General features: G+C 38.7%; 1 protein-coding gene across 2 annotated transcripts; it reads left to right on the top strand.

The window, feature by feature from the left end:
* The first annotated feature begins 15119 nt into the window (after positions 1-15119).
* LOC143031604 (uncharacterized) lies at positions 15120-25118 on the top strand. Of its 2 annotated transcripts, none has more exons than XM_076195676.1 (2): positions 15120-15500; positions 21932-25118. In XM_076195676.1, the coding sequence occupies exon 2, from the start codon at positions 22568-22570 to the stop codon at positions 24689-24691; it is 2124 nt and encodes a 707-aa protein (XP_076051791.1). In that variant the 5' UTR covers positions 15120-15500; positions 21932-22567; the 3' UTR covers positions 24692-25118. The 2 variants fall into 2 exon arrangements, with proteins under 2 accessions (XP_076051791.1, XP_076051790.1); XM_076195675.1 differs by lacking the exon at positions 15120-15500 and adding an exon at positions 15804-16395.
* Positions 25119-27278: the final 2160 nt, after the last annotated feature.

Genomic DNA, 27278 nt, shown 5'->3' with positions numbered 1-27278 from the left:
TGACGTCTGATATTATCATTATTGTTATTCTTATTATCATTTTCATTATACGAGAAAGTTGCATTACACAGGTAACACTTGAAGGGCTTCTCTCAAGTGTGGGTCAACACGTGTCGTTTCAGATTACTCTTTAGTGAGAAAACTGCATCACACAGGTCACATTTGAAAGGCATCTCTCCAGTGTGGGTCACCACGTGCCCTTTGAGTGAGAGTACCATTTTGTGAGAATGTTGCACCACACAGGTCACACTTGAAAGGCTTCTCTCCAGTGTAAGGTCACCATGTGTTGCTTGAGATTACTCTTTCCCGAGATATCTGCATCTCACAGGTCACACTTGAAAGGCTTCTACAGTGTGGTTCATCATGTGATATTTGAGATTACTCTTTCTTGAAAAAGCTGCATCGCACAGATCACACTTGAAAGGCTTCTCTCCAGTGTGGGTCGTCAGGTGATATTTGAGATTACTCATTCTTAAGAAAGCTGAATCACACAGCTCACATTTGAAAGGCTTCTCTGTAGTGTGGGTCACCACGTGTTGTTTGAGATTACTCTTTCGTGAGAAAGCTGCATCACACAGGTCACATTGGAAAGGCTTCTCTCCGGTGTGGGTCATCACGTGTTGATTGAGAGCACACTTTAGTGGGAAAGCTGCATCGCACAAGTCACACTTGAAAGGCTTCTCTTCAGTGTGGGTCATCACGTGATATTTGAGAGCACTCTTTGTTGAGAGAGCTGCATCGCACATGTCACACTTGAAAGGCTTCTCTCCAGTGTGGGTCACTATATGTCGTTTGAGAGAACTCTTTTGTGAGAAAGTTGCATCACACAGGTCACATTTGAAAGGCTTTTCTGTAGTGTGGGATACGATGTGTCGTCTGAGAGAACCCCTTTGTGAGAAATCTGCATCACATAGATCACATTGGAAAGGCTTCTCTCCAGTGTGGGTCACCACGTGTCGTTTGAGATCACACTTTTGCGAGAAAGCTTTATCACACAGGTCACACTTGAAAGGCTTCTCTCCAGTGTGAGTCCTCGCATGTCGCTCGAGAGCATTCTTTCCTGAGAAAGCTACATCACACTGGTCACTTTCGAAAGGCTTCTCTCCAGTGTGGGTCATTGCGTGATTCTCTTTATTATATGATCAATATATGGAGTCTTCGGAAACCTTGTCCAATAAAATGTTGATATCTACCCCTCGAACTGAAAAAAAAATATTAAAACAAGTTCGGCATCTAACTTTTTGAGAGTATTAATAGCAGTAACACGAGCGTATACAAATACAGTGTGGCATTAGCCAAAATGCAGTAAGTGAAGGGAACAAATAGCTCGTATTAAAGGAGCTTAATGGAAGAAGAAAGAAGTGGAAGCTTAAGCATATATATAAAATGATGTGGTTGTGCAGAACATAAAACAAAAAGGACTGCAACAGTTAGAATTAATCAGGAAATAAGAAGAAAAGTGAGTGGCTAGATAAATACTGAAAAGAAATAGAGGATATGAGAACAAGATATCCTTGTATAATGTAGGATACAATAGCATAGTTGGAAATAAGAAATATTTGTGAAAGTATCTGCAAAGAATCACTACACACCCACACCAATCAAGGATGTCATAAGTCACCATTTCAGAGATGCATGGAAATCTGATATCTCTACAGCAAATCACTTGTTTTCCAATTCAGGGTTGGCGAGAAAGCAAGTGACATTCCACAGAAATACCACCTTAAGCCTATAAGAATATATATAGCACATTGATTTTTGTCATTCTTGTGTGACAATCACCTCTACCTTCCATCAAATACTAAAACAAGGTGCATGGTTGGAGTAGCTCATTGAGTTATAGTTATTCAGTGACAACAGCCACTTCAAATGAGTTTTAAGTCATTTGCTTGAATCTTTGTGCTTCGTAGCAATCGTATTCGTAAATCATCATAAATATTAAGTTTCCAGGTTATGGTGAATGACGCTATTTCTATAAAATTCCAATACAAAGTCTATTACTTGCTAATATTTCAAGAGTAAGATGAAAATGAAGACACACATTCAAGTATCAACCGAAGTGCAGCAAATTAAGCAAACAGTTCTTACCAGTGAAGGTTAAAAGAAGAAATGGATGATTGAACAAACATTAAAGTGATAGAGCACAGAAGCTGAAAAAAAAAAAACAGAAACTGGTAAAATAAAAGTTGATAGAGAAATAAGAAGCCACAGGAAAGAAGAAAAAATTAATAGATAAATATATAATAATAATAACAATGATAACAACAACAATAATAATAGTAATAATAATAATGATAATGATAACAACAACAATAATAATAGTAATAATAATGTTAATAACAATAATGATAATAATAATAATAATAATAAGGAAGAGAGACTGAAGGAAGTGGATAGCTTTAGATACTTGGGTGTGAATGTGGCAGGAAAGGGAGGAATAGAGGTGGAGGTAGATTGTACATTGAGAGAAGTAAGTAAATGCCTTGCGGGATTAAAAAGTGTAGTGAGAAATAGACATTTGGGAATGGATGCTAGGAGGAGATTGTAAGGAGTGATAGTATTGACAGCACTGTATGGGGCAGGAACAAGGAAAATAAGAGAGGAGGAGTTTAAATGTGTTTGAGATGAGGTGCCTGAGAAGTATGATAGGGGTTACTAGGTTGGCTAGACTGAGAAACGAGGTGAGGAGGAAAACGAGGGTGGAAAGGAAGTTGGAAGATAGGCTTGAAGAAAGAGTATTGGGATGGTTTGGACACATGGAAAGAATGAGTGAAGAATGATTAGTAAAAGAGGTGTGGTGTGGAAGGCAGAGGTGGAAGGATTAAACATGAGGGGGGCGGCCAGGGATGAGATGGATGGATGGGGTAAAAGGGGCATTGGGAAAGAGGGGAATGTCTGCTGAGGAAGGACAGGAGAAGACAGAAGATACTTCCAATTTGCTGTCATATTTCCCCCCTTGTACACCTCATCACCTTACTTTTACCCACATTTCTCTTCATCTTCCTTCTTCGCACACATTCTCAAACTCTATCACTAACTTCCTTAATCCCTTCTCTGATCCTGCCACAATCGCCTTCGTCAGCAAACAACAACTGCCTTATCTCCCAATTTTCTCTACTGATTTCACTAAGATTTATAACTCAGCAGGACATATGACCATGCCCTCTTTTCTCATGGTTGCAAATCCTATCAATAAATTTCCTGGGAAAACAGATTCTTCTACAGGTCTTGGTATACTACATTATAAATTAGTAATTAAAGATATTTCAGCATAAACTGCCTGAACAAGGTTGTAATAAATATCCTTCAATGGATGGTATCATCCACCTAATGATAACCCAAAAATGAAGTACAAATGTAACGCCAAATACCTACTGACCCTTGGGGAAAAAAAAAAAAAAAAAAAAAAAAAAAATCATGCCAATAAATTATCACTAGTATTTGATATCCTCATCTTCCTAAATATTACAAATGATGTTAGGGCAGCAATTACTAATAACAAAATGAGGACACTGAAAATAATTATATAATTGGTTGAAGAATTGTTTAAGGAAGATCTCAATGTTGATTTTTTCCTAATTTTCAAAGGTGGAGAGTTTTTGGGCAACATAATGCTTATGTTTGTGAGGTAAGATACCTCAGTCAAATGTATAGTAATAAGGGTGTTAGCAATAGTGGGAAGTGTCCATGCATGTATTTCACAGTCATCAAAAACTGAGATAGTACCCTCAACCTAGTCCAGTTTAGGACTTAAATTTGGACAAATGATTAAAACTCTTGTCTTGTTTGGGAAAAATAGATAATGGAAACCTCCCATATTACTATGAGAAACCTGGTTTACCACAGTCTTTTTGTAATTACAATTATTTGTCACAACACATTTCTAACAAGTGAAGCTTCACAAGAATTTTTCAATGCTTCACAGAACACAAAAAGGGAAGAGTGACAGGCAAAGATTCCTATTAGTGATCTTACAACTTTTAAGTTCATCATTATTGTACTCTCCTTTATGTTGTCTAGAGAAAGGATGTAATTAAGTTGATATACAAATGGTATGTCCACTTCAGAAAGTGAACTTTTTACCTTCGGCTTGTACAAGTTAAATCTAAAGTCAGAAGAGAAAGGAACTTCTATTATCACTGAAGAAACATTTGAGTATGCAGTTAGTAATGGGTAACAGAATGCTACATTTACTTGATCAAAGGTTTGAAATTACAATCCTTCTTAGCTGAGTTAATTATCCTAATAATTTGAGGTATTGTGAGAAGAGAGGATGTGACTTGACCAGAATAGGCTAGAACTAAATCTTGTACAAAGGATTCCATCTGATACTGCATCTGTTATTTTCAAGTGCATTGGATCAAGTAGTGAGAAAAGAAGTGAGGAGTTCTTGTTCAGATTATTTTATACTGAATTTCTCTAAATTATCTGTAATCTCAGAGATCAAATCACCAATGTTTTTTACACATGTTTGTACATTATCAATTTTTACTACTTTCTCATTAAATTTATTCATAGAAGAAACCTTTAAATCAGCAAAGAAGGCAAAACTGGATATTTCTAACCCAGCAAGAGCTCCTAAAACTACAACATTCACATTTCTCTTTTGTCTACCACTTTTTTTTTTTAATCTGAATCTATGAGATAAATTTGATTTTCTATCTCACTTATTTTATTTCCGAGTATACTTTGAAAAAAAGTTATTGGAGAGGTTCTCCTTGATTAAATTTAAATTCACTCTCATGGAGTCAGCATTATCTTTTATTATTTATATGTTTTTATAATCTAAAACTATACTAAGGATACAGTCCACTATTATCAGGTTTCCTTGATGCAGTACCAAGGCTTCAGGTCAAACACGATTCCAGTCCAAGGCATTCACCATACAAATTAATAAAATTAATCAGATTTTAATTTATAAAAATGATCAAAATTAATAATTCTCATATAATGCTATATACATACTCCTGATACTCGCCAGAACTAACAATTTCCCCAACAGGACTTATACAGTGTGCTTTTTTCTCTCCCCCGCCCAAAAAAAAAATTGTTTTACAATAACTAATAACACAATTATCATCATTATTAACCCATTCAACTCCGATGACAAGATGTCTTGTCATTTGGTCAAATAAAACAAAAAATCATAAAACACCAAAATGTTTGATCAAACACCAGAAAAATATGACGTCAATCCTCGCTTCGCTCGCAGCGAAGCGAGGACTGACGTCATATTTTTCTGGTGTTTGATCAAACATTTTGGTGTTTTATGATTTTTTGTTTTATTTGACCAAATGACAAGACATCTTGTCATCGGAGTTGAATGGGTTAAATTCTACCCTAGTCCTTTTTAAATCATCTACATGTCTAAAGAACTCCTCCCTAGTTTCTAAGTGTAAATCTAGTATTCATTTTCACATACTCATCAGAACTAAGAGTTTCCCCAATAGGACTTATGCAGTGTTTTTTCTCCCCCCCCCCCAAAAAAAAAAAAAAAAAAAAAAAAAAATTATCATCATTAAATTCTACCCAAGTCCTTTCTAAATCATCTACATGTCTAATTGACTCCTCCTTAATTTCTAAGTGTAAAATATTGTATTCATTTCCACATATAAGTTATTCTGTATGGACCTTAGTACCTTGGTGAAAATCTATAATGGATTGTATGTAATTTGACCATGACCAAATTTCCTATTTGCATTTCTATTTCATGTGCTATTATGTGTTGTTGCTTATTCATCTCTTCTGTAAACTCTTCCATGTGCTCTCTAACTCTTTGATGTATAACTTGAAATGTATCATATTTGAGATGTAATCATTTATATTATACACTGGCTTTTGTTCTGCAATCAAGATTTCATATGGGAGAATTTTGTCTTCCCCAAAAATAATAAAATGGGGTGTCTCTCCTGTAGCTGTATTAATTTGGGTCTCTAGGGTACATTTCATACAAGGAATCCAACTATCCCAAGTTATACCATGTGGGCTTATCAAACATCTAAGGCATGCAATAATTTTCTTATTTAATGGCTCTACAACTCCATTGCTCTGAGGATGATTTACTAGAATGTTTACTTTATCTTAAATAACCTACATAATTCTTCCAAACTTTTGTTATTCAATTCAGTAGCAGTGTCTGAAACTAAGATCTTAGGAGTAGTGAAATTACAGATTATCTGATCATAGATTACTAAAGCAATTGTTTTAGCTCTCCTATCTAGCATGTGTTGTAAAATACAAAATCTTGAAAGATAATAAACAGCAACAAATACATATTTATATCCATTTTCAGACATAGATAACTCCAGTGTATTTACATGAACTCTTCCCCAAGGTTTCTATGAGATGGGATATGATAGCATAGGAGAAGGTTTAGGTGTGTTTCCTTTTATCTCAGCATATTTCAAGTTTTCTATATAATTACATCTTTCTTCATACCTTGCCAAAAGTATTTAAGTTGTGCTTGTCCATAAGCTTTATCCTTTTACGGCTGTGAACTACAGTCACTATCATGAAGTTATTTCAATACCTCTGGTACAAGAGATTGTGGATCTACCAACAGATTCACTGGGCCCCTAGAAACATCCTTCCTACTCAAACTATTTTTATATACAAAAACCCTTTGTACCAATGATATTCCTCTATTCTTTTACCCTATTGGTAGTTTTGGAGGAATACCTCTTGGGCTCATCAAATTCTGGGCTACTTTTTCCCAAGTCTTATCTTGTCTTTGTTCCCTTATTATCATTTCCTCATCTAATGTTACTAGTTCATCTATACTGCAGATGAAATTGATCAACCCTGATGCTGATTGGCTGATATTTCTAGATAGTACATCTGCTGCAACATTCTTTCTACCCAGAATATATTCAAACTTAATCTCATAACACTGAAGTGTAGTAAACCATCTGGCTAATCTGCCCATAAGATTTCTTAGTAGCTGTATGATCAGGCCACACTCTGATTGGATACCCCAGTATATCCTTAAAACTTTCTAATGAACATATCACTGCTGAGGTTTCTCTTTCTGTTATGGAGTAGTTTTTCTCTTCACTATTACAAAGTTTTGATGTGTAAGCTATCGGTTTCAATGTTCCGTTTCTCTCTTGCAACAGTATACCTCCTAACCCTGTGTCAGATGGATCAGTACAAAGAATTAACTCCTCAACATAATCAGGAAATATGAGAACTGGAGAACTAGTAAGTTTATCTTTCAACTTGTCAAAAGCTTGTTGTTGCACAGATCCTCAAATGAACTTTGAATCTTTCCTCAATAAAGAACTTAATGGATTAGCTATGCCAGCCTATTCTTTGATACACTCACTACCCTATCAATCTAAAAAAAATCTAACTTCTCCTACACTATACAAAACTGGATAGCTCTTTACTGCTTCTACCTTTGGATTTAGTGTACTAAGTCCAAGTCTATCTTAAGTCCCAAATAAATGACACTGTCCTGCAAAAACTTACATTTTTCAAGTTTATCAATCCTGCTTCAACTGATGTTGGGAATACCAAATCTGATTTCCTAAAGTGCTCAGCCACTGTTTGGGAAACTACTAAAATATCTACAAATATACTGGCAGTGTTTCCTAACAATCCATCTAGTTTTGTATTCATTAATCTCATATAAGCTAATGGATTACTACATAGCCCAAAAGGCATTCTTTTGAATGCATAGTGTCCCACTGCTGACAAAATGGCTGTATAATCTTCATGCAACTTGATCTGCCAAAACGCAGATTTGATATCTGTAGTGCTAAAATACTTATTCTTGGTTCCTAAACAGCCATTACCAGTAACAGTAATCTGTCAGGTATAGTCTGCTTATTCAATTCCCTATAATCAATGGCTGGATGCATGGAACCATCTGATTTTGGCAACAGAGTCAAAGGGAAATTCCATTCACTTTGAATAGGCTCAATTATATCCTGCGATAACATTTCAGTGATCAATTTACCTACAATGGCTTGGAATATCATAATCTGTAGGCAGGTATATAAATAGGTTGGGTCCCTGGTTTTAATTTGATCTGATGTTTTAAAACAGATGCTTTGCCCAAGATGTCCCCCAGCAAAGCAATTGCTTTATTACACTTCAAGAGCAATGCAACCAAGCTTTCATCCAACTCAGGGCAACTAGTAGGTTATAGTTGATTCTTGTATTTCTCTCCCAAATCTGTTTCTTCCTGAATTAAACAGATTGATAAAATTGGTGATTCCACCTCCTCAGTACTCTTTAAAATCTTAATAGGTCTTGTACAAAGTTGAAAACATCCTTTTTGTGTACCTTTTCTTAAGACTATGTGTGTTTTATATATCCCTGAGTCTAATTTCAAACCTTTTATCATAATTGATGCTGGGATGGTTAAATTCCAGAGTCTACAGTGACTTCTTTCTATTGCACTTCTACTCTGTTAATTGCCCTGGAGTGTAATAACATCAACTTTATTATGCCACCTTCCACAATTAGCAAAGATTTATTCTAAATTGATGAAATCCGAGTAATTTCTTGGATTTCTTGAACACCTGAGCTGGGTTCACTATATGAGACTTTTTCTTCCAATTGTTTTCTTTGTTCTTGAATAGACTGCTCTGCCCCCTACCATCTAATCTAACATTATTATATTCCTTATTTATTTCAATAAATTCTCTTATCACAGATACTGGCTCTAAATCTAGTTGATTTAAAAATGGGATTAACTGTGATTTCACTAAGATCCCTAACACAGCAAGACATGATCATCCCCTCTTTTCTCATAGTTGCAAATCCTATCAATGAATCTCCTGGGAAAACAGATTCTTATACAACTATTACTGAAATGTTTAAGTGCCCATTTCTATATAAAATGACCTCTAATTCAACCTTACCTAATGTTTTTAACTGACTTCCTGTTACCCTTGCAATGACTAATGGATTGGTTCCAAGATTTTCACTTCTGGTTTCAAATTTAAAAATTTGCTAGTTATAAGTAACATTGACTATACATCCTGTATCAATAAATATTTGAATAGGTTTATTGAACACTCTACCCACAATGAGGGGTCCTACAGAAGTCCTTCCCATTGTTATAGTTAATTTGCAGTTGTCTTTGATGTTGGTTTTTATGGGTGAATACAAAAATTTGGCATTGTTCTATGTCCTACTCTCTGCTGATACAAACAGAAAGGTAGGTTTCTACAATGATACTCATCATGACCCTCATAATTGCAGTTTCTACAGATAGTCTCATAATAACACTCTTGTGCTTTATGCCCCTATTTACTATAATTGTAATATTGAATTCTAGCATTCCTTGAAGTGCTTCTAACTCTTTGTTCAGATTCTCTGTTTCTCTAATCACTCCTAGAATTCCTATTTTTTCTCTGCTGTTCCATTCCCATGTCATGACACATGGATAAATTGCTTTAGATTCCGATAAATTGTAGGAAGTAATCTCTCCTAAGTCCGTGGTTTGTTTGATATCTTTATACAGCTTTTCTGCAGTTATCTCATCACAGTTATGCACCAATAGTGCAAGTGCTATTAACCTAGCAACACGAGAAACATTTATCTTGTCACTAGATCTTTCTATCCAATTTGAATCCTTCAACATAGAAATCATGCCTTTAGACCATCTGTCTAATTTTGCTAAATATTCTGTGTTTGATTCACTTGTTTTTACTTTTTATCATTCTAACCAAAGACCTAATAGGATCCTGATGACACTTTGACATAATAAGTTTGAAAAATGCTTCCGTATAATTTTCATATCTGGTGATATCTTCCATTTGCTGGAAGTTTATTATAAGCCTAGCCCTACCCTTCTTAGGATCTACATTTCCTTTTAAAAAAAAAATTCTTTTTATCATGATATGCTTTTTGTCACTATTAAGGCATTTATCAAACCGAGAAACCTATTGACTGCCACTGTATTTTCTTCCCCTGACAACTTTGGAATGTTACACTGTGAGGTGACAATCTCATGACATAAGACACCAGTGCACATAACTTAGGTTATTAAAGTTTGTTTGAATTGACTGCTTCCTTTGTAGTCATTATATGTACGTCGACCTCGTATTGTGTCCCCCTCATTCACTCCTCGTAGTCAGTCCTCATACCTGTGTGCAATGTTGCTTGTGGTTCATCCCCTCGTAGTCAGCATGTACTGCATAGTCCTGTAGTTTGATGTACCTGTCTCTTCACACACCCGTAGCCATATCTAATTTTCTACTTCCTCTACTGTCATTAATGTTATTTGTTACCCACTCAATCGTTCAACTTATTCAACTTCTGACTGATTTCACTTAGTAATTATATTTTGTACTGTCTGGCATCTACTTCTCACTTCACTATATTTTCTATATTGGGGGAATTAAAAGGAGCTTCATTTTTCTTTCTTTTCTTCCCGAATATTACTACACTTGGTTCTCTAAGGTACACCAAGGGACTCCTGTCAAGACAACTCAATTTAGGTCCTATGTCAGTTCTGCAGTGATATCATGATTTTTTTAGTCCATTGATATTTAACTTTATATTTAAAAACCTTCCCTAAGGGTGTGACCTTACAATCATTAACCAATTGAACTTTCTCCTTCATCCTTTCTCCAACCAGAATTGTTGTTACAGGTCTGTATGCAATATTGTTTACTTAAGTAATCTCGAATCACAGCATATTTACTTAGGTTGCATCAGCAAAAGCACGATATATACCTCATCCAGGCTTCCAACCATTCTTATTACTCAAGGCAGAGAGCGAGCTTGTGAAATCTTTGCCTACGAACTGTTGTTTACCAAACAGTTGATCCAATTAAAATGAAACCCTATCTACCCCTCTTTCTACCTCACTTGTCTACCTATATCTACAAACTTCTTACACAATTTTCTTTAACCATCTCCAATCCTTGGCCCATTACTCTTCCATTCACCTCTTGCACCACACCATCCATGTATATATTGAACAACTAAGGTGACATAACACATCCCTGGTGAAGTTCCACCTTTACTTCAAACCACTCACTCTCTCCTTTTGTAATTCTAACACAGGCTCTACTACTCTCATAAAAGCTCTTGACTACTCCTAACAGCTTTCTTCCTATCCCATATTTCTGCAATACCTACCCTGTCATAAGCCTTTTCCAAATCCATAAAGGCCCAAAACCACCCTTACCTTTTCCTAAGGCTTTCTCACACATCTGCCTTACCACAAAAATCTGATCCATGCAACCCCTGTCTTGAACCCACACAGTCCCATTACTCCTTCTCTTCCTCTCCTAATCCTCTCAATTAAAATCATTCCATAAGCCTTCCCAACTACAATCAACAAACTAATCCTTCTGAAAATATTAAACTCATACTTGTCCCCTTTTTCCTTATAAAGTGGAACTACACAGGAATTCCTCCAGTCCTACGGCACTCTACCCTCATTTAGACAAATATCAAACAACCTCACTCTACCCTCTTTTAGACAAATATTACACAACCTCACTCTAACCTCTTTTACGCAAATATTAAACAACCTCACTGTACCTCCCTTTTTTAGACACTACATGACACACCTCCAACACAGGTGCCTTACCTGCTCTCATCATTTTAATAACTGCTTTCACTTTACCTTTCCTTATTTCTCCTTCATTTTCATCATTCATAACTGTCATTTTCTTAGCGCTTCCCACTACAACTACCTTTACCTCACTATCTTCCTATCATTTACCAACTTTCCAAAATACTTTGCCCATCTTCCCTATCATTTAGCAACTTTCGAAAATACTTTGCCCATCTTCCTCTTATTGCCATCTCTTCTGTTATTATCTTTCCATCTGTACCTTTTACCTTTTCTTCTCTACTTGATTTGTCTCCTCTTCCTTTCTTAATTTCCTTCCAAAACATCTTTTTATTATTAAAGAGAAAAAAAAAATTGGTCCAACTCTTACCCCATTTCACATCTGTTCTCCTCTTTGCTTAATTATATTATGTTTTACTTCTCTTCTCTTTTCTTTGTACCTCTCATCCCATTTTGTAGCCAATCTGTGAATGCTTGCTTCTTCTCTTCTGCAACCTTCTTTGCTTCATCATCCCACCCCTCACTACCCTTCCTTCTATTTCCTCCTGCCCTCCTTCTTCCACACACCATCTTTGCACACCCTGTGACTACCTCCTTGAACCTTCCTTATTACTCCTCCCCTCCTAATTCTACTCTATCGTTCACTCCCTTCCATTCCATTCTCACCTTCTTCTTGCACTCCTTTTCTTTCCCATTTAAGCATTTTACTCTAAGCACTTCCCTACCTTCAATCCTTTTCCTCTTTCTCCATCTATCCTCCACTCACATCTTACCTTCCACCAAAAAGTTATCAGATATCCCCCCCCCCACTCTCCCCTTAGAACATGTACATCCAAAACTCTTCTCTTGGTTACCACTATATAGTCCATTAAAGCCATATCTACCACCCTTCCATCCACCACCCTCTCCCATGTGTACTTATACTTGACTTTCTTAATATCATATTTGCTATCACCAACTCTCTAGAAACATCTCCACCATCATCTCTCTACTACGATTTCATCCTGGAACTTCACACTTCCCAACCACTCCATCTATTGGTTCATTTCCTACCCTATGTTTAGGATCTCCCAATCCCACTACACTGACATTTCTCCCTAAACTTTCTATACACTCATTTAAATCTATAATAATGATAATAATAATAATTATCATGATGATAATAATATAAGTATAATGAAGCACACAATAGTACAGGTAACTGGAAATAAGAGATCTTGGTCAAATTTTTGCAGAGGTCTACAAGCAACCAATAATCATGGATGTCAGAAATGTGTTTGTCCAATTCCTGCAAACCCTTTACTGGTTTCCATTCATTAGAAAACACCTTTGTGCCCCCCCCCCCAACATACACAGGATTGGGGAGTAAATGAGTGAATTTTGGCAGAAATAGTACCACTAGATCACAAGTAAATCTAAAATGCTTATGTCTATCATCATAAAAAAAATCTTTTCACTCGAATCTTACCCAGCCTTACCTATACCTAAGTTAGGTTAGACTCACCCCACCCCCTCTGAGTCTATCAACTACTAAAACGAGGAGCATGGTGGGAGAAGCTTTTTAAGTTATGGTTATTCAGTAAAATCAGTCACTAAAAATGAAGTACAATCTTTTCTTCATGAAAACTTCTTTACGTCCTTGGCAATTTTACTTTTGAATCACAAAGACAACATATGAATACATTTTGGTTAGGTTATGAAGAACGACGCTGTTTCTGAAACATTCCAATTGACCATACCAGGCATCCTCAAACCTAAAACATACATACATATACCAAGGCTTTTTCCCCCTTACAAGGGAGGTAGCCAAAAAGGAAAAGGCATAAAATCATTTCCACCCATTCCATCCCTGAATACACTCCACACCCCTCCACCCTCCCTCTTATCTTAGCACCTCCTGGATGACAGGTCATCCCTGCACCTTGTCCACTGCCCTGGATCAGAAGCAGTGTTGCAAGACACAGTACATCCACAGCAAGGCCGCTTCATTAAATCGGCGACCTCCCTTCTCCATCCCCCCATTGCATAAAAGGAGAAGACGGGGAGAAATCCCTTCGGGCTGCGTCAAATTTTGCTCACACATACTACCTCACCCCCCATCCCCCCGTCCATTCCACCTCATGCATCACATCAACAGACATTCCCCTCTTCCCCAAAGCCCCTTTCACCCCATCCATCTCATCCTAGGACATCCCCTCATGTTCACTCCCTCCACATCTGCCTTCCATACCTCTTTTACTTGTCTTTCTTCACTCATTCTTTCCATGTGTCCAAACCATCCTAATACTATTTCATCAACTCTATCTCCCAACTCCCTTTCCACCTCTGTTCTACTCCTCACCTCCTCATTTCTCACTCTATCTAGCCTAGTAACCCCCATCATACTTCTCAGACAAATACATTCAAACTCATTCTCTCTTCCTCTCTTATGTTCCATGTTTCTGCCCCATACAGTGCTGTTGGCACAATCACTCCTTCATACAGTCTCCACTTAGCATCCATTCCCAAATGTCTATTCCTCAATACACTCTTCAATCCACCAAGGCATTTACTCGCTTCTCTCATTCTACATTCTACCTCCACCTTCACTCCACCTTTTCCTGTCACATTTGCACCCAAGTATCTAAAACTATCCACTTCCTCCAGTCGCTCTCCCTTAATGCTCACTTCCAGTCTACTGCCACTTTCACCACTTGTACATCTCATCACTTTACTTTTACCCACATTTATCTTCAGCTTTCTTCTATCACATACTCTCCCAAACTCTGTCACCAACTTCCTCAGTCCCTCCTCCGATCCTGCCACAAGCGCAGTGTCGTCAGTAAACAATATCTGGCTCACCTCCCACTCTTCTCCATTTTCTTTAACCATCTCCAATCCCTGACCCACTACCCTTGCATTTACCTCTCGCACTACCCCATCCATGTATAAGTTGAACAGCCAGGGCGACATAACGCATCCTTGACGAAGTCCCACCTTTACCTCGAACCACTCACTCTCTCCATTTCTAATCCTGACACAAACGCTACTCTTCTCATAAAAACTCTTGACAGCTCCTAGAAGCTTTCCTCCTATCCCATATAACTGCATAACCTCCCACAGTGCCTTTCTGTCTACCCTATCATAAGACAATATAAGAATACATTTTACTGTCATAGATATAGGTTAACTCCTGTAACTCACAAGGTTCGCATTAGAAAGAAGTTGCCAAGAATATAGTAACTTTGTAATTTGTTTGACCTAATTTGCGGATTTGTATCTGTTTGTTGCATACCTAACATGCAGGAATGTAAACAATCAATAGGCCTAGACAAAAATGTATTCTGCAGACCATATTGGCAGTGCCCATATGTGATCAGAACTAGCATCAAACAAGGCAATACCACCAATTAATGAACAGATAAGAAAAATAACCTCTATCACAGAATAAATACAAGTGCACAATTGACGAGTGTCCATATTAATACCCTAGCCAGTCAGAACGTCCCACTGTCAAAACGTCCCACTTGGCCTTCGGTCACAATAGTAAGAAACTTATGAACTTGACTTTATTAACTTGACTTAGCATGGGACGTTTTGGTATACCCAAGTGGGACGTTATGACGGTGGGACGTTATGACTGGTTGCTATACGAATGCATGTTGTATGTAACATACACAGTGCGCTTGAAAAATCGCCTTCATTAAATTATATAGTTCACTAATCAATACTTCTAAGTATATTTTGTATATTTTGCAAAATGTTATATTTCCTCTCCTCATTATACATGTTTAGATAAGGCAAAATTGTGCAGAGTTTGTTATGTACACTTTTTGTTTACAATCTTCTTACGGGGCTGCCACTTCGTCTTCCTCGAAACAAAAATCCAATTTCAGAAATTCACTCTGCAAGGCTACATAGTATTCGATACAAACAAGTGGCATAGGAAATGCAAGCACAACCGTCGTGTAGGTAACAAGTAAGTGTTATTAAGGACACTCGTCAATTTTGTACATATATTTATTGTGTGGTAATGAGGCTTTTTTTTTTTTTTTTTTGCGTGCACATGAGTGCACCCTTTAACATTTTTCGACTTTGCTTTTGGTTAGTGTACTCCTAGGATAAAGAAAAAATATATAGGCTGAATAATCGGGTACATGTATTTATTGATGTATTATTACATTTTACAAAATTATTATTTAATTGCTATATCATGTAGGTGTGCACTTCTAAAATAAATACCAGGGTATTTTCTTTATCAGTTCATGTCGTTCCAACCAGTTTTCATGACAGTTTATTTGTAATTCATTTCAAGTGCCCGAATAACCATAACACAACAAGCTATTCCCACCGTGTGCCTTATTTTAGTCGATGATGAAACCGAGGTGGGGGGAGGGGGTGAGTGTAACCTAACCTAGATATATGTAGGGATTATTATTATTATTTTTTTTTTTTCACTCAAAGATGATAAACATATTTTTTGTTTTATTTTCAGGCCTGTGACACAGGTCAGTATTTTTTTCGTTTTAACCATGGGTGCAATATAGCAATAGAAAATTTATGATTTTTGTAAATTAAAATGTATCAATGTAATATGCAATTTTTGGGCAGAAATGAAAATAAAAAATACCTTGCTACAAGCAAAAATGCTAATGAACAAGGTCGGTAGCATAGGATCTGGACGCCATCTTGTTGTCTGTCAGTTGATGCCCTCGGATCTACGGACAGTACTTCGCCAGGTACATTTTCTTGAAGGAATGTTATGGAGCAGAGATACATGCATTCCTTCAAGCTGCAAGCTGAGAGAGTGATTGAAAAGCCCGCCAATGTCTCTCATGATGACGAGGATGAGCCGGATGATATTTAATTTGCAGGTAATGATTTATTAAACACAGGTTATATGAATTTATCATCCTTTCATTTCTTTGACATCGGCATCTATCATAACAAACATGGCGTACCATTCCTCTGACACTTACGAAATCTGTTTTAGCATCTTTTTTTGTTTTTTATTTCCGCTCACAAAATTGCATATTACGTAGATACATTATAATTTACAAAATTAATAATCAATTTTCTATTGCTGTGTTGCGCCCATGGTCAAAGCCAAATTTGACCCACAGGTCTCCATTTGTCAGCGAACACGTCCCCTCCCCTACACACAGGCTGTGTGTAGGGGAGGGGAGGTGTTCCCTGACAAATGGAGACCAATAAAGGGTTAACAAAGATCAAACGAACATTGATTTCTGATATCATTGATAGTTGAGTGGGTGTACACCTCTGTGAAAATATTACCAATATTTCTCATTTCCAGTTATCTGTGTCATTGTATCCTTCATCATCTAATTTTATTATTATTATTCTCATACTTGGGTGCAAGTGTGGCGGGAAAGGGAGGAGTGGAATTGGAGGTAGAATGTAGATTGAGAGAAGTAAGTGACTTCTTAATTCTCTGTTAATTTTCACTTTACCAGTCTCTGTTTTTTCTAGTTTCTATGTTATATAATTTCATCATTTTTTCAACCATCCATTTTCTTCTTCTTCCTTTAAGCTTTTTTGGTGCAAATTGTTTGTTCTCTAAACTTGCTGTACTCTGGTTAATGCCTCTATATATTTGTATATTTTCATCATACTTCTAAAATATTAGCAAGTAATATACTTTGTATCAAAATGTTCTCGAAATAGTATAGTACCCCATAACCTAAAAACATAAATATTTTGTTGATTTATGCGTAAGATTGCTGCAAGGCACATAGATTCACACAAGTTACTTAGAACTCATTTGTACTGGATGTTTTTACTGAATAAGAATAATCCCAATTGTTCGCCTCGTTTTAGTATTTGATGGAAGGGAGCGGTGAATCCAACATATCCTAAGTGTAGGTAGAGACAGGTTAGGATACATTGATTACAAGTAATTTACTTCTCACACAGAGATATGAAAAAATCAACAATTTGTATTTTTATCTATAAGCTTCTGGTGGTACATACATACATATAACAAAGGCTTTTTCCCCCTTACATGGAGGGTAGCCAAAAAGAAAAATGCATAGAAACCACTCCCACCCATTCCATTTCCTATATATTCCACTCCCCTCCACCCTCCCTCTCATCTTGGCACCTCCTGGATGACGGGTCATCCCTGCATCCTGTCCACTGCCCTGGATCAGAAGCAGTGTCGCAAGACACAGCACATCCACAGCAAGGCTGCTTCATAAATTCGGCAACCCCCTCTCTCCGTCCCCTCATGCAGAAAAGGAGAAGACGGGGAGAAATCCCTTCGGGCTGCGTCAAATTTTTTCTCATACATACTTCCTCACCCCCCATCCCCCACCCACTCCCCCTCATGCATCACAGCATCATCCACACACAACCCTTCTCCATTCACCCCTATCTTCTATCCTCTCCCATCCTTCCTCCACCGACATTCCTCCCTATTGTCAGGCCCCTTTCACCCCATCCATCCTTCTCATCCTAGGATGCCCTTTCATATTCACTCCTTCCACCTCTGCCTTCCACACTTCTTTTACTAATCTTTCTTCACTCATTCTTTCCAAGTGTCCAAACCATCCTAATACTCTTTCATCAACCCTACCTCCCAGCTTCCTTTCCACCCCTGTTCTCCTCACCACCTCATTTCTCACTCTATCTAGCCTAGTAACCCCTATCATACTTCTCAGACATTTCATCTCAAACACATTCAAACTCCTTCTCACTTCCTCTCTTATGTTCCATGTTTCTGCTCTGTACAGTGCTGTTGGCACAATCACTCCTTCATATAACCTCCTCTTAGCATCCATTCCCAGACATCTATTTCTCATTATACTTTTTAATCCACCAAGGCATTTACTCACTTCTCTCAATGTACATTCTACCTCCACCCCCACTCCTCCCTTTCCTTCCACATTTGCACCCAGGTATCTTAAACTATCCACTTCTTCCAGTCTCTCACCCTTAATTCTCACTTCCAGCGTGCTGTCACTCTCTCCCCTTGTACATCTCGTCACCTTACTTTTTCCCACATTTAATTTCAGCTTCCTTCTCTCACACACCTTCTCAAACTCTGTCACTAACTTCCTCAATCCCTCCTCTGATCCTGCCACAAGCACAGTGTCGTCAGCAAACAACAAATGGCTCATCTCCCACTTTTCTCCATTTTCTTTAACCATCTCCAACCCCTGACCCACTACCCTTGCATGCACTTCTTGCACCACCCCATCCATGTAAAGATTGAACAGCCAGGGTGACATAACACATCCCTGAGGAAATCCCACCTATACCTCAAACCATTCAATCGCTCCATTTCTAATCCTAACACAAGCTCTACTACTGTCATAAAAACTCTTGACTGCTCTTAACAGCTTTCCTCCTATCCCATATATCTACAGTACCTCCCACAGGGCCTTCCTGTCTACCCAGCGGCGGCGCCAGGAATTTGTAGTTTTGGAGGCTAAGGGGGGGCTGAGCAAATTTTTTGGGGGGCTAATAGTACTATGATAATACACATATATTATCCTCATTTCAGAAGAGGAGGGGGTTAATGGTTGGGCTAGCACTGATGGCTGACAAATCCTGGCAATTAAAAATTCCACTTAATAAAATTATTTCAATGAGCGTTTTAAATTTTCAATTTGCTCATTTCAGTTGGGGGGGGCTAATGGGGGGCTAGCCACTTTTTTGGGGGGGCTAAAGCACCCCCAAGCTCCCCCCTGGCGCCGCCATTGTGTCTACCCTGTCGTAAGACTTTTTTCAGATCCATAAAAGCGCAAAAAACATCCTTACCTTTTCCTATTGTTTTCTTACATATATGTCTTACCACAAAAATCTGATCTGCACAACCCCTACCTGTCCTAAACCCACACTGTTCCTCACCAATTACTCCCTCTGTTCCTCTCCTAATCCTCTCAATCAAGACCCTTCCATAAGCCTTCCCAATTACACTCAACAAGCTGATCCCTCTGAAACTACTACACCCGCACTTGTCCCCATATCCCTTGTAAAGTGGAACAATACAGGCACTCTACCCTCTCTTAAACATTAGATAACCTCACCAGCCAGTCCACTATAACTGTACCTCCTTTCTTCAGACATTCTGTATAACATCCATCCAACCCAGGTGCCTTACCTGCTCTCATCATCTTAACAGCTGCTTTCACTTCATCCTTCCCTATTTCTCCTTCATTTTCCTCACTCATCACTCTCATTTTCTTACCGCTTCCCACTGCAACTACCCTTCCCTCCCTATTCTTCGCATTTAGCAACTCCCTAAAATACTCTGCCCACCTTCCTCATACTGCCTTCTCTTCCATTATCATCTCTCCATCTGCACCTCTTACCTTTTCTTCTCTACTTGATTCGCCTCCTCTTCCTCTTTTAATTTCCTTCCCAAACATCTTTTTATTGCTTTCAAAATTTTCTATCTTACTCTTACCCCATTTCACATCTACTCTCCTCTTTGCTTTCTTTTCTTATGCTTAACTTCCCTTCTCTTTACTTTATACCTCTCATACAATCCCCTCGTCCTAATTTGTAGCCAATCTATGAATGCCTGTTTCTTCTCTTTTACACCCTTCTTTGCTTCCTCATCCCACCACTCACTACCCTTCCTTCTATTTCCTCCCACCCTCCTTGTTCCACACACCATCTTTGCACACCTTATGACTCCCTCCTTGAACCATCCCCATTCCTCCTCCACTCCTAGTTCTACTCTATCCTTTACTCCCTCCCATTCCTCTCTCAGCTTCTTCTCATACTCCTTCTTTTCTTTCATTTAAGCAGTTCACTCCAAGTACCTCCCTACCTTCTGCCCTTTTCCTCTTTCTCCACCTATTCTCCACTCTCAATTTACCTTCCACCAGAAAATGATCTGATATTCCCCCACTCTCTTCCCTCAGGACATGTACATCCTTAACTCTTCCTACCACACTCCTGGTCACCACTATATAGTCCATTAATGCTCTATCTGCCAGCCTTCCATCCACCACCCTCTCCCATGTGTACTTATGCTTGACTTTCTTCCTAAACACTGTATTTGCTATTATCAATTCTCGAGACACATCACCATCAATTCTCCACTATGATATTTACCTGGAACTCCATACTTCCCAATCACTCTGTTTTATTGGTTCATTTCCTACCATAGCATTAATGTTTTCCAATAAAACTACATTGACATTTCTCCCTAATCCCTCTATGCACTCATTTATATCTACCCAAAAATCCTCTTTCCTCTATGCTCTTCTCACTACCAGGCCCATACGCACTTACAAAAACCTACATCTACCTTCCCAGCTTCACCTTCATCCACATCATCCTTGATGAAACCTCCTTCCACTCCACAACATGCTTACTTATCTCTTCACTTGCTAGTATAGCCACCCCTTCTCTCTCTTGTCCACTCTTGACACCTGAGTACCTCCCAGCTACACTCCCAAACTCACACTCGCCCCTTCCTGTCATTTTAGTTTTACTCAAAGCCAGCACATCCATCTTTCTTCTCACAAACATACTGCCTATCTCTTCCCTTTTACTATCATCTGTACCACATCCATGCACATTAAAAGACCCAAACTTTAGGATACTGGTTGGAAAACTCCCAGACCCTCGTATGCCTTTACTTTTTTTAGGAATGACCCCTATTGGGGCTACAGATAGTAGGACTCCTAATCCTATCCCCCGTCCTGTTTTTTGTTGCCTTTTATGATTCGAGTGGAAAGATTTGGTGGTAGCATTCTCTTCCTCCACCAGAGGGTAGGCGAAAAAAGGAAATGGATATTCAGAAAAATTGTACAGGACAGTAACAAGGTTTGGGGGGGGGGGCAGCGTAACGTAGGGACAGTCGTAGTATAAAAGTGTCATCATTTCCCTATGAACAGAGTTTTCCTGTATCACAGACAGACAGAATTATGTGTGGCTCTGGTCCGTAGGGGTGGCCCATATAGACCCTAAAGTATCAACTGCATGCTACTTTGCCCCTCCAAACCTGATGTTAGGGGATTGGGGGTTCACTGAAAAAAAAAGATTGCTGTAAAAATGAATAGCAGATTCTCATGAATCTCAAATGTTGATTTATGACATCCTTCATTGTTGTTGTTGTTGTTGTTGTTGTGTGTATGTGTGTAGTGATCCTAAATGAAAAATTGACATAGATTACTTATTTCTATGTTATTGTATCACACATTGTACACCAATACCTTTCTAGTGTCCTCTATCTCTTTGTAGTATTTATTCAACAACATCAGTGTTATTTGCTCAACCTTCTATTTGTTTCTTATTCCTTTAAATTTCTTCTATGATACAAGTTGTTTCTTCCCTTCCCCTACTGTATTTTGGTTAATGCCACACTGTATTTGTATATGCTTGTGTTCCTTAAAAAGTTAGATGTCAAACTTATCATATATTTTCTTTCAGGTCGAGGGTAAATATCATCATTTCATTGGAAAAGGGTATCCAAAGATTCCTTCAATTTGTCATGTAACAAAGAGAATCCCGTGTGGCGTCTGTGACTTACCTGTCTCATGAGTTGTCTTTAATATCATGATATGATTCACACTGGAGAGAAACTTTTCCAGTATCTTGCCTGATGCAGATTTCTCATGAATTAGTGTTCTTGAATAACAAGTGACGTCCCACACTGGAGAAGACAAAACTTTCAAATGTGACCTGTGTGATGCAGCTTTCGCACAAAGGTATGATCTCAAACAACACATGATGACCCACGCTAGAGAAAAGCCTTTCAAGTGTGACCCCTGCATTGCAGCTTTCATACAAAAATGTAGTCTCAAATCTCACACAATGACCCACAATGGAGAATAGCCTGTCCAATGTGACCAGTGTGATGCAGCTTTCTCAAAAAAGTGTAATTTCAAATATCACACCATGACAGACAGAGGAGAGAAGCCTTTCTAATGTGACATTTGTGAAGCAACTTTCTCACAAAAGAAGGGTGATCTCAAATGTCACATCAGGGCCCACCCAGGAGAGAAGCCTTTCAAGTGTGACCTGTGCGATGCAGCTTTTTCCACAAAACGTTCTCTCAGATACCACATGATGTCCCACACAGGGGAGAACCCTTTCAAGTGTGAACTTTGTGATAAAGCTTTCTCATGTATGGGTCATCTCAAACGACACGTTGTGACCCACACTGGAGAGAAGCCCTTCAAGTGTGACCTTTGTGATAAAGCTTTCTCACAGATGGGTCATTTCAAACGGCACGTAGTGACCCACTCTGGAGAGAAGGCCTTCAAGTGTGACCTTTGTGACAAAGCTTTCTCACAAAAGGGTGATCTCAAATCTCACATGATGACCCACTCTGGAGAGAAGCCCTTCAAGTGTGACCTGTGCGATGCAGCTTTCTCACAAAAGAAGAACCTCAAATATCACATCATGACCCACTCTGGAGAGAAGCCCTTCAAGTGTGACCTTTGTGATAAAGCTTTCTCACAGATGAGTACTCTCAAAGGACACGTAGTGACCCACTCTGGAGAGAAGCCCTTCAAGTGTGACCTTTGTGATAAAGCTTTCTCACAGATGGGTACTCTCAAACGACACATAGTGACCCACTCTGGAGAGAAGCCCTTCAAGTGTGACCTTTGCGATACAGCTTTCTCAGGAAAGAGTGCTCTCAAACGTCACGTGATGACCCACACAGGAGAGAAACCTTTCCAATGTGACCTGTGCGATGCAGCTTTCTCAGGAACGAGTAGTCTCAAATCTCACATGATGACCCACACTGGAGAAAAGCCTTTCAAGTGTGACCTGTGCGATGCAGCTTTCTCACAAAAGAGTAACCTCAAACCTCACATGATGACCCACACTGGAGAGAAGCCTTTCAAGTGTGACCTTTGTGACAAAGCTTTCTCACAAAAGGGGATTCTCAAACAACACGTAGTGACCCACTCTGGAGAGAAGCCCTTTAAGTGTGACCTTTGCGATGCAGCTTTCTCTCTTAAGAGAGCTCTTAAGGTTCACGTGATGACCCACACAGGAGAGAAAGCTTTCCAATGTGACCTGTGCGATGCAGCTTTCTCAAGAAAGGGTGTTCTCAAATCTCACATGATGACCCACACTGGAGAGAAGCCTTTCAAGTGTGACCTGTGCGATGCAGCTTTCTCAAGAAAAAGTGATCTCAAATATCACATGATGACCCACACTGGAGAAAAGCCTTTCAAGTGTGACCTTTGTGATGCAGCTTTCTCGGGAAAGAGTATCCTCAAATATCACATCATGACCCACACGGGAGAGAAGCCTTTCAAGTGTGACCTTTGTGATAAAGCTTTCTCACAGATTGGTACTCTCAAACGACACATAGTGACCCACTCTGGAGAGAAGCCCTTCAAGTGTGACCTTTGTGATAAAGCTTTCTCACAAAAGGGTGAGCTCAAATATCACATCATGACCCACACGGGAGAGAAGCCTTTCAAGTGTGACCTTTGTGATAAAGCTTTCTCACTAAAGAATAGTCTCAAACAACACGTAGTGACCCACTCTGGAGAGAAGCCCTTCAAATGTGACCTTTGCCATGCAGCTTTCTCCCTTAAGAGTTCTCTTAAGGATCACGTGATGACCCACACAGGAGAGAAACCTTTCAAGTGTGACCAGTGCAATGCAGCTTTCTCACGAAAGGGTACCCTCAAATCTCACATAATGACCCACACTGGAGAAAAGCCCTTCAAGTGTGACCTTTGTGATGAAGCTTTTTCCACAAAATGTTCTCTCAAATATCACATGATGACCCACACTGGAGAGAAGCCCTTCAAGTGTGACTTTTGCAATGCAGCTCACCCAACAAAGAGTGCTCTCAAATATCATGTGATGACCCACACTAGAGAAAAACCTTTCCAATGTGAAATGTGCGATACAGCTTTCTCACGAAAGGGTAATCTCAAATCTCACATGATGACCCACACTGGAGAAAAGCCTTTCAAGTGTGACCTGTGCAATACGGCTTTCTCAGGGAAGACTGATCTCCAACGTCACATGATGACCCACACTGGAGAGAAGCCTTTCAAATGTGACCTTTGCGATGCAGCTTTCTCACAAAAGATTTCTCTCAAACGTCACGTGATGACCCATACTGGAGAAGAGCCTTTCAAGTGTGACCTTTGTGATGCAGCTTTCTCACGAAAGAATAATCTCAAACAACATATGGGTAGCCACAGTAGAAATTAACCTTATTTGTCGCACGTTGACCCATACTGGAAGGAAGCGAGGTAATCCTTAAAGATGGTGGTTTTGCTATTTCATCTAACTAGAAAATATTTCGGTTACAATATTCTAGATTTCCGTAAGAACACCTCAACAATGTGTCAAACATTTGTATAGTACTGTATAGGCTTAACTTCTTTGTTCGTCATTTAGCTTGTTACTCTGACACAAAAGCATTTTGAGATTTAGAAACTTAAAAAACAAAAGATCGTAACCGAATTCGTCTCTACTTGAACCAAGTAGCATGCTAGCGAGAATACCTAATTGGTGTCTTTGTTGTAATCAAGTTCATGGAAGAGGTACCTCATGGAGGTTATAGATGGGTTTGCTGTTTAATTGAATGACCAGGAGTACGGTGATTGTGTATTTTATATGCTTGCCTTCTTTTTACGCTGGAAAATAGTTTTGTTTATAATTGTTGATATGTATGTTTCACAAATAAAGATATGTATATATAGACATGTTTGACTTATCACTTAGCAGGCTAGTTTATTATCATTATTTTATGATGGAGTCCTCTTGTGTATAGATAATTATAATGATAACAATAATGATATGATAATGATAGTAATAACAATAATAGTAGTAACAATAACAACTCAGGCTCAGCAGAGATTAGATGTTGCTCCTAGCCCCAACTGCTGACCGGTCCAGCACATGCAAGACTTCATTGATGTTGGCAAGTGGAATAACCTTTTAGACAGATCTAAACAATGTACTTTCTGCTTTTTACAGTGGTGTACACTTGACACATTTCGCAAGGCGCGCAATTCTCTGTTTTTAGATTTGTGCTCGGAGGAAAAGAGACATACAAGTCTATACTCGTCCCCATTGCTCACCACACAGGACCAGTTTCCGCCTCAGGTATCGCCCATTTCTCTCAGTAACGCTCTGCCCCCATTAGGGACCAACTCTCCCGTTCATCCTCAGGGAGCCACCCACTGCTGCTTGATTGTCAGCATCGCTCTACCTCATCAGGGGCCAGCACTCTCTGCTCTCTTCCCCATTCGTGGGAGCCGCCTCCTGTTTGACTCTGACTCTGAGTCTCAAAGACTGTCAATCTGCCAAAAGGGTTGACTTTATTTCTTGCTTTATTTAAGCGGTGTTATGTTAGACCCTTAAAGAGAGGCTGAAAAGAAGACTACATACAACCATAAATGTGGCAAAGAATTAGGATATATTACTAAAAGTAGTGTTGCAGCTGAAGTCATCCTGATGGGTTAATACAGGCTTTAATAAAGGTGGTGATGAACACAACCTGCTGCTGTGTGATGTTTGAATTTTTTCCCTCCGAATGACAGTGCCACACACGACATTTTTGGGTATTAACAAAAAAACTGAAGTTTAGGATGCATACAGTTATACATTTAAAATGTATATAATATTTTCTGCAATGTAATAACAAAAATTGTAAATTCTATAAACAAAATATGAATACACTTCTTTTATTACTGCACACAGATATAAGTGATGAAAGTTTGTCATCCTTAACACTCCCCCTCAAACTGAAGTCACCCTCTGATTGTGCTAAACTTACACTAAGTACCCTTGGAGAGAGGTTTAGTAAACATATCTGCAACATTTTCATCTGAGGGTACATACACTAGTTTGACAGATCCATTTTCGATCTGACCTCTGATAAAATGATATCTGATGTCTATATGCTTTGATCTTTGATGATACACTGGGTTTTTAGCTAAGGCTATTGCACCCTGGTTATCTACAAACAGGATTATAGTGTCTCTGATATCCTGTAACATCTGCTTAGAGCTGAGCTAAAACATTACATTCCTGTACAGCATGACTGATCTACATATTTTGCCTCACAAGTGGAAAGAGTAACTACTCTCTGTTTCTTGCACTTCCAGGATGTAAGTGGACCATGAGTACTCATTTTGAAACAATAACCAGTAATACTACGGTGGTCCTCAGCAGATCCCCAGTCAGAATCACAGTAACCTGTCAATTTCAATCCTGCTTCTGATTGACCAAATTTCAACCCATAGTCAAGTGTTCCTTTAACATACCTTAAAACATGTTTAGCTAAACCAAGATGATTTATAGTTGGGTTTGACATGTACTGTGATAAATTGGTAACCATAAAACATAATAAGTCAGGTCTGGTTGCAGTCATGATATAAATTAGACTACCCACCCACTATTCTCCTATAGAGCTTAGGATTATCTAGTACGCAGGATTCACAGTCTATTGTTTTACAGATACCAGGATCACATGGGATACACTTCGGTTTGCAGTCTGATATGTTGAATCGTTCTAGAACTTTCTCACAATACCTCTTCTGATTCATCATTATACAACGGTTGTTAAATACAAAGTCAATGCCAAGGAACCATGACAGTTTGCCCAAGTCTTTCATTTTGAATCTCTTATTCATACTCATCTTGACAGAATTTAGCACCTTATTATCACTAGCAGCTATGACTATATCATCAACCCAAAACAGAATCCATACAGTAGATGTTTCTTTCATCTGTCCTCTGATATACACAATGGTCTGCTTGCGATTGTACAAATCCCTCCTCAGTTAGA

The sequence above is a fragment of the Oratosquilla oratoria genome, chromosome 12 (assembly GCF_046742065.1).
Source record: "Oratosquilla oratoria isolate Oo_2021 chromosome 12, ASM4674206v1, whole genome shotgun sequence".
NCBI classification, from domain to species: domain Eukaryota; kingdom Metazoa; phylum Arthropoda; class Malacostraca; order Stomatopoda; family Squillidae; genus Oratosquilla; species Oratosquilla oratoria.
This window is presented reverse-complemented; position numbering and strand designations above follow the sequence as displayed.

What these genes read in the sequence shown, in the direction of transcription:
- LOC143031604 (XM_076195676.1), top strand. Translation starts at nt 22,568, where the DNA reads ATGATGTCCCACACAGGGGAGAACCCTTTCAAGTGTGAACTTTGTGAT.